General features: G+C 43.1%; 1 protein-coding gene across 1 annotated transcript in view; it reads right to left on the bottom strand.

Moving 5' to 3' along the window:
- The window catches only part of ARHGAP23 (Rho GTPase activating protein 23), a 139,974-nt gene extending 123,730 nt beyond the window's left edge, over positions 1–16,244 (bottom strand). The window contains exon 1 of the mRNA XM_075350083.1: positions 15,968–16,244. Coding sequence (XP_075206198.1) covers positions 15,968–16,021 — 54 coding nt within the window. The 5' untranslated portion in view covers positions 16,022–16,244. The remainder of the gene's footprint in view (positions 1–15,967) is intronic.
- Positions 16,245–16,740: the final 496 nt, after the last annotated feature.

The raw sequence follows: 16,740 nt of genomic DNA, 5'->3' as shown, positions 1-16,740 counted from the left end.
ACAATCACAGCTGCGGGTGGGCGGGTCTAAATCTTGCAGTAACAAATACATTTAAAAAAAAAAAAAAAAACGGCGTGCGGTCCCCCCACCCAATTTTGATACCAGCCAAGGTAAAGCCACACGGCTGAAGGCTGGTATTCTCAGGATGGGGAGCCCCATGTTATGGGGATCCCCCCAGCCTAAAATTAGATGCGACGGTCCCGGGACTCTATCCCGCTCATCCCGATTGCCCTGATGCAGTGACAATCGGGGTAATAAGAAGTTAATGGCAGCCCATAGCTACCACTACGTCCTAGCTTAGTGATGGCAAGCATCTATGAGACGCCCATCACTAAACTGTAGTGAAAATAAATAAACACAAACACTGAAAAATCCTTTTTTTTTTTTAAATAAAAGACAAAAAAAAAAAAAAAATCCCACCCTTTTTCACCACTTTGTTAATCACCAAATACCCCTCCAGGTCCGACGTAGTCCACACGAGGACCCTGGACGCTTTCAGCTCTGCTACATCGGAAGCTGAACAACTAAAAAAGGGGGGGGGAGATCTATAATAATAAACTTTATTAATATAAGATTCAATGATATAGGACACCAGCCATTGAAGGCGTCACAATCCACAGCCCGGTGTCTGGTGCCATCGCAATAATCAGGTAAATGTACTTCTTTACATCTTATACTGAAAGCGCCAGCACCCAGACGGTGTTAGCACTGATCACTGGCTTGTGATCAGGTGTTTATGTGCATTTGATATAAGGATAGTAATACAATCACTGATGGTTATTTAACCTCTTATTGCACATGACACTTTATATCACTCCTTTTTCCTCTATGGAGGCATAATGGTTTTCTATTGGTCACACATTGTGCAATACATGACATTCTGCATTGAGAAGCACTTTACTTTATATACATGTACATATATATTTTTCTGACCATCATGTATGCGCCATAATTATTTTATGCAGCACAGTTTTATGAAATTATAATTTAAGTATTTATTTCGTTATGATTCCACGTATTATTCTCTGTGCATAAATTGGCTTAGGTTGCGACATCCTATTTTACTCCAGTCAATAGCTGGTGTCCTAATTGATTCAATTTTATATTAATAAAGTTTGTTATTATACATCTTTGTTTGGTCTCCCCTTTTTTTTTTTTTTTTTGTTGGTTGTTTAGTCTTTTTGAATGATCCTTACGGTCTTGTCACTCCCCACACACCGGATATTATTATTGTAAGAATATAATTAATTTATATTATATACGGTTTAAGCCCGATGTGTGGCGTGAGCAACTTAAGTGAGTCACGCTGTCAGCGGTGACGTCACTCAGGTAGTGCCTTCGTGTGTGGTGATGATGATGATGATGATGATGATGATGATGATGATTATGATGATGGGGGTGGTAGTGCCTGCGTGTGTGCAATGACGATGATGGGGGCAGTAGAGCCTGCGTGTGTGCAATGACGATGATGGGGGCGGTACTGCCTGCGTGTGTGCGATGATGATGATGGGGGCGGTAGTGCCTGCGTGTGCGCGATGATGATGGGGGCGGTAGTGCCTGCATGTGCGCGATGATGATGGGGGCAGTAGTGCCTGCGTGTGCGCGATGATGATGGGGGCGGTAGTGCCTGCGTGTGCGCGATGATGATGGGGGCGGTAGTGCCGCATACCACTGCAGACAGCACACGCACAGTGGGCATAGTATTTCTAGAAATCCCATCCACTGTGCTTTTCCTGTACATCGCAGAGCTATGGAGGGAGCTTAAACATGCTGCGCCCAAAACAATGAACCCTGATCGTGGGCACGCAACCTTAGGCTGCTTTCACACATCCGGCTTGAGCTCTGCGGCTCAATCCGGCTGTGCAAGCTATGCAACGGATGCGGTGAACACACCGCATCCTTTGCATAAGTTTTTCCTTTGCGGCCAGTCCGTTTTTTGCCGCTTGCGGCATGCTACTAAGCATGCGCAGTGGCAAAAAACGCATGCGGCGGCCGGATGCGGTTATTGCCGCATCGCGCCGCATCCGGCCGCCATAGGCATGCATTGAAAAATGCGCCGCATCGGCCGAATGCGGCGCGATGCGTTTTTTTTTTGCCGCACGAAAAAACGTGCCAGGCAACGTTCCATCCGGCCGCCGCATCGGCTAAATATGCCGCATGCAGCAAAAAACGGACGGAACGCAAGGCCATGCGGCACAATGCGGCACTAATTAAAGTCTATGCAGGAAAATCGCAACCGGCAGCAAAAATAAACCGGTTGCGATTTTCCTGCAAAGTGCCGGATTGTGCCGCATTTCAGAAACCGGAGGTGTGAAAGCAGCCTTAGATCTTGGAGTCAAAATTCATAAAAAATGGAAGTAAAAACAAAAAGGTGTTGTGTTCATATTTTTGTTTAGCGTATTTGTGAAATGTTAAGTAAATGAAGCAAATACCCTTCTGTATACACGACCTCCCAGCACTAATACCCCCACTACTAGGCTGACTGCTAAGTACTGTACCAATTTTACATTTTTATACAGAATCCAAAGGATCAGCCCTTATTGTTACTGTCATGATTATGGGAAAAGTAACAAGACCCTGCTAGACCCAACATAAGTCACTATACGACAGATCCAACAGGGTCCAGGATTTGCACAGAAGCTACAATGCTGATGTGAACATAGCCCTACACCTGCTGTTTCTCCAACTCCCATAGACTTCAACATAATGCCACCTCCACTTCATCGCTTTCTACCGCTATATGCAGCCACCACTGGACAACGTCATTTGCTGGACATGGAATCCATATTTTGTGGTTATGTCATAACTGTATGAAGTGGTAATGCCTTCTACAATTATAGCAATCCATAAAGTGGAAATACACCGTCACAAATCTTTTGGCAGGGCAGAGATGGTGGAGGCCCAGGTGCCGAGACTCTCACCAATCACTAGAACAGCAGAAGCCTGGCGCTGCTCTCTTCTGACACGGAGGCCAGGCCCAGTGGAAAGTCTGTACTCCAGCCCTCAGTCTGTGCAGAACTAAATTAAGAGCTTTGTTTTAGCAATTGGTGTCTCAGCAACCAGACCCCAATCTATCAAACCTTCTGACATGTCTCTACCACATGACAAAAGATGTGTTAAAATGCAATTACACTTTATAGTTAACTTATCACCAGATTAATGCTGCCTAAATTGTGGGGAGCATGAATCAGAGCCCAGCTGCACTAATGCCGCCAGATATATACTTCTCTAAAATGCTCCTGTGTTTCAGAGATTATATACTTTAAAGCACCAATTTGGTGGAGCGGAGCTTTAAATCGAAATCCCCTGCCCCCTGTCAGATACTCACCCTCTGCATCTTCACCTTCTATTGCCACCACTCCAGTGAGTAACGAGGTCACAGGACTAGTGAAGATGTCGGAGGGTGAGTATCAGACCAGGAGCAGGGGACTTAGATTTAGGCCAGCACCACACTGGCTTATGATTCGCACTAGTGCAGTGCGAGAAAATCTCGAATTTCACTCGGCCTAATGTTAACCAATCAGGCAGCTCAGATCTGTGAGTTTTTCCTTAGCCCTAATCGCACTGAGGGGAAAAAAACTAATTAAAAAAAACAAAAAAAATAAATTGCTGCAAGCTGCGAGTCTCAGCTCACTCACACAAGTCTGTGGGTGCAAGTGAAACATCGGACCGCACTTGGATGTCATCTGAGTGCAGTGTGATATATGCAAAGGCTGACAATGGAGGAGATTTAGGGTACCTTCACACTTAGCGATGCAGCAGCGATCCGACCAGCGATCTGACCTGGTCAGGATCGCTGCTGCATCGCTACATGGTCGCTGGTGAGCTGTCAAACAGGCAGATCTCACCAGCGACCACTGAACAGCCCCCAGCCAGCAGCGACGTGCAAGCGACGCTGCGCTTGCACGGAGCCGCCGACTGGAAGCTGCGGAGACTGGTAACTAAGGTAAACATCGGGTATGGTTACCCGATGTTTACATTAGTTACCAGCGCTGTGTGCAGAGAGCAGGGAGCCGCGCACACTGAGCGCTGGCTCCTTGCTCTCCTAGCTGCTGTACACATCGGGTTAATTAACCCGATGTGTACAGCAGCTACATGTGCAGAGAGCCGGGGCCGGCAGCACAGGCAGCGTGAGAGCTGCGGAGGCTGGTAACTAAGGTAAATATCGGGTAACCACCTTGGTTACCCGATGTTTATCTTGGTTACAAGCTTACCTCAGCTGTCAGACGCCGGCTCCTGCTCCCTGCTCGCTTCATTTGTCGCTCTCTCGCTGTCACACACAGCGATCTGTGTGTCACAGCGGGAGAGCGGCTTTGAAGAAAACAAACCAGGGCTGTGTGTAACGAGCAGCGATCTCGCAGCAGGGGCCAGATCACTGCTCAGTGTCACACACAGCGAGATCGCTAATGAGGTCACTGCTGCGTCACAAAAAGCGTGACTCAGCAGCGATCTCGGCAGCGAGCTCGCTGTGTGTGAAGCACCCCTTAGAGGTTAATCCCTTCCTCTCCTCTGCATCTGAGATCCGATCAGAAGATCGTATCACTGTTGCATGACACTCGGCTCACGCTCGCAGCAGCGCCAAAGCCAAGGGTCATTAGCATATCACATCCAATGCTCTCACAGCGGATGCCATACACTGGTGCGACAACGGTTTAAAGGACCACACTAGTGGTAAAAAAACAAAATTAAAAAAACGATGAAGTGGTGCTTTAGGGATCCAGCTGGTAACAATTGCCAGAGACCAGACTAGTCCAACTCTGCCCCCGGCCAGCTTCTTCTAGCACTGCTAGAGGTGATTGAAGGGTGTCTTGCTATGGGAAGGACTTGTCAATCACCTACAGTAGCATTCAGAAGATCTTTAATGAATATTATCTCTGAATTGTCAGGGCACTATAGAGAAATTTATACCTGAATGCTATCGTGCAGCCAGGTTCAAATTTGAGCCACCTGGGATTTGGCCAGCAGAAAGCAGGTGACAAGTTTCCTTAAGAATCGGTCACCAGGATTTTGCCACCAAAACTGAGGGCAGCATAATATAAACAGGTACCTCCATTCCAGCAATGTGTTACTTACTGGGCTGCTTGCTGTAGTTTAGGTAAAATCACCAATTTATCAGCAGGAGAGAGATCATCATTAGAAAACTAGTAACCCTGATTACCTCTGTATAACCCCACTCCAAAAACTGATTTGCAGCTTTCTGCCTATGCACAGTGCACACAGTGAGATGCCCATTAGGGGACTGGCTGGGTTAATGCAGAGCACAGCAATCAGAAAACTGGTAGATCTCCGATAAGTGATTTTTAATTTATTTCATTTTCAAAACTGTGGCAAGAAGCCCAGTAAGTGATACATTGCTGGAGCTCTGCTCCTATGAGATAAGGAGCAATATCAATATCAATATCAATATCAATATAATATATATATATATATATATATATATATATATATATATATAAATAAATAAATAAATAATGGAGCTGATAAATCAATAAATATAGAAAGAGTGATCAGTATAGGGTACAAAAAAAAAACAAAAAAAAAACATTTAATAACTACATGGCTCGTTGCATATCAGAAATGATGATGATGCCTGATGCTACCAATGTGGGATTGTGTTTTCTGGGGTCCAAGCCTTCAGCTGTCTACCTGCACGTAGCTGTCAATTTCACACTCGCTGAAAGCTGCAACCCCTCCTCCACTCCAGCGAACCTCACACCCAATAAACACAGTCTTTCAGAGAGGGCATGTCATTTCTGAGACACACATGTCATTTTTGAAAAGGACTCCAGAAAAATGCAAGTCTGACACTATAACCCTAAGAAAGCCGGCTGGGGCACATTCTTTGCTCAGAGCCATACAGTACAGGACACAGACTGCTGGAATAACGTTGCTACAATGGCGCATTCTCATTAGATCATTCTTCAAAAAAGAAATTAGAGGCTTCCATGAATACCAATTACTCAACATTATTTCATCAGGACCTGTTCTGACTAATTGGAATTTTCCAAAAATAATATGCAGAAGACTTCAAATTACATAACAGCAAACTCTGGCTGACCGAAAAATAGGAGCACACCAGAGCATGAGCCACCCTGTAAGTAGCCCTGGGGTCCTGAACTGGAGACCCCCCCCCCTTTATACTATTATGGTTTTACTACCAAAGCAAATTTGGGAAGCAGCTCATCAGGATCAACTGTCTCAACTTAATCAGGTAGACATTAAGGGTCATCTATGAGATCTACATGACCTCATTGGGCATCACTTGTCAGTATCAAACACCAAGTTCAGCACTAAGGACCCAAATTTCAGAATATGCTCTATGGCTGTGTCCACACTTTGCATTTTTACCTGCATTTCCGCAGCGTTCTCATGCCAAAAGGCATGCGTTTTGATTTTCCAGCAAAGTCTATGGGAAATGGGGATTTCGTGTGCGCACTTGGCAGTTCAAAACACTGCGTTTAATTTGCATAATTTTGGGCAAAAATGCTGCATTCAAAGAAGCAACATGTCAATTGTTTTTGAAATTTGGGCTGCGTTTTGCTAACATTGAAGTCAATTAGAAGTTGCAAAAAGCAACAAACATCAAAATTCCAGCGTTTTACCTGCAGAAAACATGCGTTTATGACATAAAAATAATGGAATGATATGTCCCTTTACACACACACACAGTCCGACAATTAAATTATTGAAAAATATGAATTTGTTATTTTAGCCATAAATAGTATAAAATCCGCTATAAGTAAATATAACTATTTTCATTATGATTTAAATAATTATATTTGTTTTCATTTTTTTTCCTTTTTTCATAGTGTTTGTATGTTACAACTTTATTTAGTAGTGTCTTTGTAATCAAAACGCATCTGACTTTAAGCAATGGAAAAGCATGTAAAATACGCTAAAAATGTGGGTAAAACGCGGTAAATATGCAAGCGTATTTATAGCGTTTTGATGGTCAAAAGCAATTTCTGCCAGAGGATGCGTTTAGAACTGCAACTACAACGACGCAAAGTGCGCACATAGCCTATTAGGCTATGTGCCCACGCTGCGGATTTTGCGCGGATTTTCTGAAAATCTGCAGCAGCGGCACTTCCAAGCCATTTCAATGGCATTTTGGAAATGCTGTGTCCATGCTGCGGATTTTTCCGCGGCGGATTTGCCGCGGATTTTGATCCGGAAAAATCTGCAGCATGTCAATTATTGTTGCGGATTTTGGTGCGGATTTTGGGTATAGAATGGGGAAAAAAAAAAAATCCGCATCAAAATCCGCGGCAAATTCGCGGTAAATCCGCAGCAAAAAGAAGGTGCGGATTTGCCGCAAAAGTCGCGGATTTTCATGCAAAAAAATCCGCAGGTACATTCTACCGTGGACACATAGCCTTAGTAGTCATAGTGTTAAAGAATGGCTTTACAATTCTCCCCAGCTCTATTAGGATTCCTATGTCAGCCCTGCCTAGCATTGCAGAACACTATGGTAATTCAGAGCCACACAAGCACCGCCAAATATAGAGTGCACTGCATGGGAATGTTAGCACATGGGTATAGTGCCACACAGGCAGAATGGTACTGCACTCAGCAGCGGGCACAAACAATAACACAGCATAAAGCTCTGCCACATACACAATATTGTAATCCCAATCTCTGACAGCTAGGTACAAGCTTTGATCACCATGTCATACTAGATTTTAGGGTTTGTGCACAATGGAGTTCTTTGATTCTTTCTCCCCATCTGTAGTCATCTGTGCTCATAACATGAGCTATAGTAATTATAGCTTGTCACATTGGTTCCATTGATTAATCTGAATCAGAACTGACAAAATTTGGGCTTGTTCCTAATAGAAACCACATGTCCACTTATGATGCAGTTCTGGTTGCTATGGGCTACAAGGAATTTTAACTACAGTAAGACTCTCCGATTTCCCCCCCTCCCCCTTTGATGTAACCTCAAACTTTCATGAATATTTTTTGTTAAGGTGAAGGTGACATAACTATAAAGGCTGGTAGAACATTATAGATATTAGATTGCCCTATCCTCATACAGATCTGCTCGTCAGTGTTCTCTACAGGAAGAGGGGGCAAGCCGATAACTCTGTGACAGCGTATAGCCCCTGAGAATCAAAGGACTAAACATGTTCAAATGCCACATGCCCGACCATTTCTTCGTCTAATACACCAATGGGCAGTAGGGCATGGCAGAAATGCACAAAGTCATGTGCATAAGCATATTAACATAATACAGAGTAGTAATATGGCAACCATATACATATATGAGGCAAGGCAACTGTATATATATATCTACGCTTCCTCCTGGAGACACAGAAATAAAAACACTGTATGTTTCATCAGAAGCCATCATCTTGAGGTATTCTCCTACAGAAGCATTGGATTGATTCTTAAGTGTCAGTATATAAAGGTAGAATGTATTGCCTCATCAGGGGTGAATATAGCTTTTTCCTACAGGATAGATAAAAGTCATTGGCACGGTGGTAGTCATGGTGACGGAGTATCACTGAGGTTGTTCCGCCATAGTATTAGAGTGAGCGATGACAGGAGCCAGGTACCGTGTTTCCCCCGAAAATAAGAACTACCACTAAAATAAGCTCTAGCATGATTTTACAGGATTTTTGGACTATGCTTGAAACATAAGCTCTACTCCTCCCATTAAAAGCCCTAGTCACAGTCAGGGCCGGTAGTAGGAAGTAGGAGGGAGTGAAGCTGCACAATTTCTTAGGGCCTCCACTCTTTTAGGGTCCCCATCATTTGTTTTCCGAGGTTAAGGCTGTGTGCGCACGTTGCGTATTGCACTGCAGCGTAACTGCATGCATCTTGCGTCCCCTGCAATCTATGAAGATTGTGCACAATCCATGCCCACGTTGCGTTTTAGAAAACATGCTGCCAAAACGCTGCGTTCTAAAAAGCAACATGTCACTTATTCCATGCACTTTGGATGCAGGTACCGCTCTGTCTATGGTGGGGGCTGCATCCAGAGCGCAGGAAATCGGCTTTTTAACTGCATTCATTACGCAGTGTTTCTGCAGCGATTTGACGCGCACATGTGCTGTTCAAATCGCTGCATTTACACTGCATAATGAATGCAGTGAAAAAGCCGATTTCCTGCGCTCTGGATGCAGCCCCCACCATTTCTGCAGGGACACGACGCAACGTGCGCACATAGCCTTAGATGGTTTAAAAGGACCTTTGATAACTTCCCAGTCACGTGACCAAAGGTCTCAATTGCGGGAGTCTAAAAAAAAATATGAACAAGAGACAGGCTGGTATGCAGGACTGGCATAAGGCTATGTAGCTGCGGATTTTTCTGCATCAAAATCCGCAGCTTTCCCGCAAAATCTGCACCTTTGAAAAGGTGCGGATTTGCCGCGGATTTTGGTGCGGATTTTTTTTTTTTCTTCCCAATTTTAAAGCCAAAATCCGGATGAAAATCCGCAAGAATAATTGACATGTTGCAGATTTTTCCGGATCAAAATCCGCACGAAATCCGCTGCGGAAAAATCCGCAGCGTGGGCACAGCATTTCCAAAATGCCATAGAAATGGCTGGGAAGTGCCTGAGCTGCAGATTTTCGGGAAATCCGCGGCAAAATCCGCGCATTTTCTGAAGCGTGGGCACATAGCCTTAGGGAGAGCAAACTGGGACATTTCACAGGGCCCCCCCATTCTTCTAGGGGCCCTAGCGTTTATATCCTGATGGTAAGACTGCTTAATGACCTTTGTGACATCACATCATATTACCAAAGGTTTCTTAATGGCAAGCTGAAGAGGAGACATGCTGGTATTGATCTGCAGCGTGCGTGTGTGTGGATAGATGAATAGATAAGAGATAGATATCTATTTCTCTCTTATCTATCCCTCCTCCGATAGACATCTTACACACAAGGTTTAGAGAGTTATGTTGATGTTCCAGAATATGATACAACTATATATGAATAAATTTAGATTAATTTTTTTTGTTTAAGAATAAATGTGGATTGCTATTCATGGGGAAAAAAAAGTAAACAAGACATCCCCTGAAAATAAGACCAAGCCCATCTTTCAGAGCAAAAAAAATAATATAAAAGAGTCGGTCTTATTTTAGGAGAAACACACTTGTTTCTTTTTGTTTGTTTTTATCTCATCCATGTATGATATCGCAGCTTGTTGCACAGAAAATCTGTAAAACAAGATATACTGTATCTGCTAAAGTCTGGATAAGTGACCCAAGCTGCTGTGGAACCACAACTCCCAGCACGCCTCAGGCTATTGCTCTAGAGGAATCTTGTAGAAAAGTCCCAAGCCTTCATGTGTTGAGGCAAATCACGTCTTCAACAAGTGCGGCTATGGCTCATCCAGAAAAACACTTACAACTACACCCTTCTTACTGTCAAGTCTTCATCTCTATCTCATGGACGTGACACGACTGCTCAAAATACTTCTCACCAAAAAGAAGGCGAATGGAATAACCTACACTGTAAAATAGTGCCACCCACAGGCCACATTATCATGAAATATTGCAGAATGCTCAGGAAACATTCCAGACCAGCGACCTTTGAATAAAATCCAGACGCAGCACAAGGGACTCACAAAGCCTATATTGTATGAAGAAAAATAATTGTTCTCATTAATACCCTATTCTGTAGGATTGACATATATCTTGTACACATTGCACATTGTCATGCTGCATCATAATGCTCCTGGCTCGGTGATTATGTGAGATACCATTGTAGTACAGGGCAGCGTGCAGGAAGCCGGTCTGCACTGGGCCCCAATGGTCTGCCAGAAATCAGGCCACATTATTGTAACCACTTGGGGGAGGGCGGTGCACGCTACTACTCCACTTATACCGTGCTACAACCGCCTGTACCTGGAGAGGAGGGAGCGGTTACCATGACAACCACAGACTGCAAGCAAATGATGACATCTTTAATGCAAACCACAAAAATGCATAAGAAACCATAGGAATGATAGAGGCTGGGAATATGCATGTTACAGCAAGCAGATCAAATCATGATCTTTATATGTCAGGGCCCCTGTCACTTACAGGGAAGTGGAACCGGTCTACTCATCACTCACTATGAATGGAGACATTTACTCACAGTCACATCCTGGGAAAATATTACTACAATGTGAAAAAGGAAGACAAAAGAATGAAATTTATAATTATATATATATATATATATATATATATATATATATATATATATATATATATATGCAGAAAATTCATTGTGTATTGGATTTATGTCTGTTGAGTTTTATCCTGTCCAATCCAATTTAGATAAGTGGTGCCAGATGTATCTGGCAGCTGCTGATCCCCCTCCCTCTATGTAAATTACATACCAAACAGATGTTTACGTGGGAGTCTGGTAAGACAGCATCCGACCCAGTCTATGGCCAAGTAATGACATTATAAAGATGGCCAGCGCTCTCCCCTTTACTGTTCATTGAAAAATAACACACTTAAAAGTATTCCTAAAATGGCAAGTAAACCTACACCTGTGGCTAGCATAGCTAGGGACCATATTGGTTCATTATTTCAGCTTCCTCATCCTGTTCTGTAACGTAATGATTGTGTAAACAGGGAGTAAAGTCCCTGTCACACACAGAGATAAATCTGTGGCAGATCTGTGGTTGCAGTGAAATTGTGGACAATCAGTGCCAGGTTTGTGGCTGTGTACAAATGGAACAATATGTCCATGATTTCACTGCAATCACAGATCTGCCAAAGAATTATCTCTGTGTGTAAAGTGGCCTTAAGTCTACAGCAGATCAGAATAAACACTACACTAGTATTTCTACCCACTGTAACCATAGTGACTACCTGTGGGCATCACCAGAGGATTGGCATTTTAATAAAGGGAATGTAGCGGAAATATCTGCATCCACAGAGGAGTTTGATGATCAGGCAAAGGATAGTGTGCCCTTTATATAAATAAGGGTGTTCCATGTTATTCTGCTGATGCCAGTGATTGGCTGCAGCGGTTAAATAACGTATACAATACTTTAACTGTAGATAAGCGGGGAGCACTGGGGATGTGATGCTGGAATGGCGGGGATTACATCACTACTAGTGATGAGTGAGCACTACCACGCTCGGGTCGTAACGAGCAGTTGGCTATTCGGATGGGCGCAGAATATGCTCGAGCTCCCCATTGACTTTAGATTATACTCGGGTGCTGGAGTCGCACCCATCCGAAAATCCAACTGCTCGTTACAAGTACGGAGCACCGAGCATCGTAGAGCTCGCTCATCACTAGTAATTAGACATACATTTGTACTATTTATCAGCATATGGTTGGCTTCACATATATGACATACACGGCCTGAGTACGTACGAGCTGCGGGTCTCTTGACAGTGAATCTCACCAGGTTTTGCTCCCCCATCAGAAAGCAGCATAATGTAGAGCCAGAGACCCTGATTCCAGTGATGTGTCACTTACTGAGCTGTTTGCTGTCATTTTGATGAAATCAATGATTTCAATTCTGCAAAGCTCATGAATATGCTGGACTACCTGGCAGCAGGTCAAGTAGTCCTCTAATGATAAACTACTGCTGATTAATCAGTGATTTTATCAAAACTACACTAAGCAGCCCAGTAAGTGACACATCGATGGAGTCAGTTCTCTGCCCCTACATTATGCTGCTCTCAACTTAGGTGGCAAAAACTTGGTGACAGTCCCTTTAACAGCTTCATAGGTGTATAAGAGGTTTATGGTTTAGCTAAAGGCAAGTTTCTAAATAACATTTAAAAAAAAAAAAAGAAACGAAATATGTTAAACTGAGTTTTCCCTGGATTTCCAATAGGCATCTCCAGCACAGATGGTCCCCAACAGCTCTTTGTTTACTCCCAGCAGTGGTGACATGTCGTACATGCACATAACCGCTGCAGCCAATCACTAGTCTCAGTGGTGATGTCTACATGGCAGCTCAGTTAGCAATGTAGATCTGAATTCTAATCCCACCCAAATGAAAGGCATTTTTATGTCTTGTTTTTGCAGGGTTTTTTTTACCGTTTTTTTTCCTCAAATTCAAACTGATAGGGAATTTAGTTTGTGAGCCCCAATGGGACAGTGATGACGATATCTGTAAAGTGCTGTGGAATTAATGGCGATATATAAAAAAAAAAATAAAAAAGTACAGCACACAACTCACTGACTCATACACGAGACGTCATCACTACAGGGAAGAAAAACAAGACTGATGGGACCCTTGGAGCATTAGCACTGGAACTGAAGAGACAGAGAGAGTGAATATTGCATTGTTTATTTTATCAGGTTTCCGGCTGCTATCCAAAATTTCTTTTTCCATTTCGGACATCCCCTTCAATGTCCCTAAGCCTATCAAGAATCAGTCAGCTCTTAATGGCTGCACAGACTTGTTCATTTTTCAACAAGTCTGTGCAGCTGGAAGGGGGGCAAATATGTCATCTCCTGATGGGCTGAGAGGTCTATGGGACATCCGCTCACATAGACTGCAATACTGATGGACTGGGGTGGGATATGTCCATGGGGACACACAGCTACTATACATACAGAGGTCACTGAATACTAATACAGATATTATATCCAGCCATCAATATAAAGCAACCACCCTCCCTATGTCATATCCATACGTAATTTGTCCAGATTCTGCCTTATTTGAAGGGGAGAAGCAGCACGGCCATCATATCCATCAGAACCAAAAGATTATTAGTAAAAAAAAGAAAAATAGGCACTGGGGGCGCAGCCGGTGTCAGAAGGTACGAAACCCATGGCGCCACCAGGGCTCGGGCACAATGGCCATTATTATATTCTGTTATGGTCTCACAAACTGTGGTATTTTTAACCATTGGAAAAGTGGATGTAAAGGAAGGGGTCTACAGATAAGGAGCTGATATAAACCCAGCAGCCATCATGTATATATAGCTAGATGAATGGGCGCAGAGCACTATGCCCAATATATACTGTCCTGTATATATGGGGCCATGAGGGGAGGCGGTGTGAGATACATCATCTATACACACATCCATCCATATCTATACACACACATCCATCCATATCTATACACACACATCCATCCATATCTATACACACACATCCATCCATATCTATACACACACATCCATCCATATCTATACACACACATCCATCCATATCTATACACACACATCCATCCCATATCTATACACACATCCATCCATATCTATACACACATCCATCCATATACACACATCCATATCTATATACACATCCATCCATATCTATATACACACATCCATATCTATACACACATCCATATCTATATACACACATCCATATCTATACACACATCCATCCATATACACACATCCATCCATATACACACATCCATCATATCTATATACACACATCCATATCTATACACACATCCATCCATATCTATACACACACATCCATATCTATACACACATCCATCCATATCTATATACACACATCCATATCTATACACACATCCATCCATATCTATATACACACATCCATATCTATACACACATCCATCATATCTATATACACACATCCATATCTATACACACATCCATCCATATCTATATACACACATCCATATCTATACACACATCCATCCATATCTATATACACACATCCATATCTATACACACATCCATCCATATCTATATACACACATCCATATCTATACACACATCCATCCATATCTATATACACACATCCATATCTATACACACATCCATCCATATCTATACACACATCCATCCATATCTTATACACACATCCATCCATATCTATATACACACATCCATATCTATACACACATCCATCCATATCTATACACACATCCATCCATATCTATACACACATCCATCCATATCTATACACACATCCATCCATATCTATATACACACATCCATCCATATCTATATACACACATCCATATCTATACACACATCCATCCATATCTATACACACATCCATCCATATCTATACACACATCCATCCATATCTATACACACATCCATATCTATACACACATCCATCCATATCTATACACACATCCATCCATATCTATACACACATCCATCCATATCTATACACACATCCATCCATATCTATACACACATCCATCCATATCTATACACACATCCATCCAGATCTATACACACATCCATCCAGATCTATACACACATCCATCCATATCTATACACATCCATCCATATCTATACACATCCATCCATATCTATACACACACATCCATCCATATCTATACACACACATCCATCCATATCTATACACACACATCCATCCATATCTATATACACACATCCATCCATATCTATATACACACATCCATCCATATCTATACACACATCCATCCATATCTATACACACATCCATCCATATCTATACACACACATCCATCCATATCTATACACACACATCCATCCATATCTATACACACACATCCATCCATATCTATACACACACATCCATCCATATCTATACACACACATCCATCCATATCTATACACACACATCCATCCATATCTATACACACACATCCATCCATATCTATACACACACATCCATCCATATCTATACACACACATCCATCCATATCTATACACACACATCCATCCATATCTATACACACATCCATCCATATCTATACACACATCCATCCATATCTATACACACATCCATCCATATCTTACACACATCCATCCATATCTATACACACATCCATCCATATCTATACACACATCCATCCATATCTATACACACATCCATCCATATCTATACACACATCCATCCATATCTATACACACATCCATCCATATCTATACACACATCCATCCATATCTATACACACATCCATATCTAAACACAGGCCCCCACACAGCACAGGCTCCATCTACTTGTGGGATCTGCTGCCCCCACACCCCACCCGTCCGGCCTCACACAGGGGCCCTCGTGCCAGGCGGCTTACCTGAGCGGCGGGGGAAGACGGGGATCCCACCAGGCAGAAAGCCACGCCATTCATTTAGGTGGAGGGGCCGGGAATCCCTGCAATGGCCGGAGCCTTCCTCCTGTGTCTCTCTCCGGCTCGCACTGTGTAGAAGTCTCTCCCTCCTCACAGGATGACAGAGGAGCTCCCCTCCCCCTCCTCCTGCTGGAGGCGAGGGGGAGATACAGGGCAGAGCCGCTGCTGGGAGGGGGCGACGAGCTGTCACTGGGGGCACGGACGGAGAGAGGGCACAGGGAAGGAGACGGAGATACGCGGCTGCTGATAACGAGCCCCGGGGATACATGGACGTCTATGCACACTGTCATATACATTAAATACAGGCGTGGAGCGCTTCTTAGTAATAGCCAATAAGGATCCAGCTTCTATTTTCTAACCTGCAGTAGAAAACTAACAAGCTGCAATCTGATTGCTGCTATACAGTGCATCAGTGAATAAAAAAAAGTGGGTTATTTGTTGTAACCAATAGGAACCCAGCTTCTATGTTCTGCACTAGAAAACTAACAAGCTGCAATCTGATTGGCTGCTATGCAGTGCATCAGTGAAGAAAAAAAGAGGTTATTTGTAGCAACCAATAAAAATCCAGCTTTTATGTTCTGCACTAGAAAACTAACAAGCTGCAATCTGATTGGCTGCTATGCAGTGCATCAGTGAAGAAAAAAAGAGGGTTATTTGTAGCAACCAATAAGAATCCAGCTTCTATGTTCTGCACTAGAAAACGAACAAGCTGCAATCTG

This window comes from Anomaloglossus baeobatrachus, chromosome 5 (assembly GCF_048569485.1).
Source record: "Anomaloglossus baeobatrachus isolate aAnoBae1 chromosome 5, aAnoBae1.hap1, whole genome shotgun sequence".
Classification (NCBI taxonomy): domain Eukaryota; kingdom Metazoa; phylum Chordata; class Amphibia; order Anura; family Aromobatidae; genus Anomaloglossus; species Anomaloglossus baeobatrachus.
Note: the sequence above shows the minus strand (reverse complement) of the source record. Positions and strands in the feature narration are given on the sequence as shown.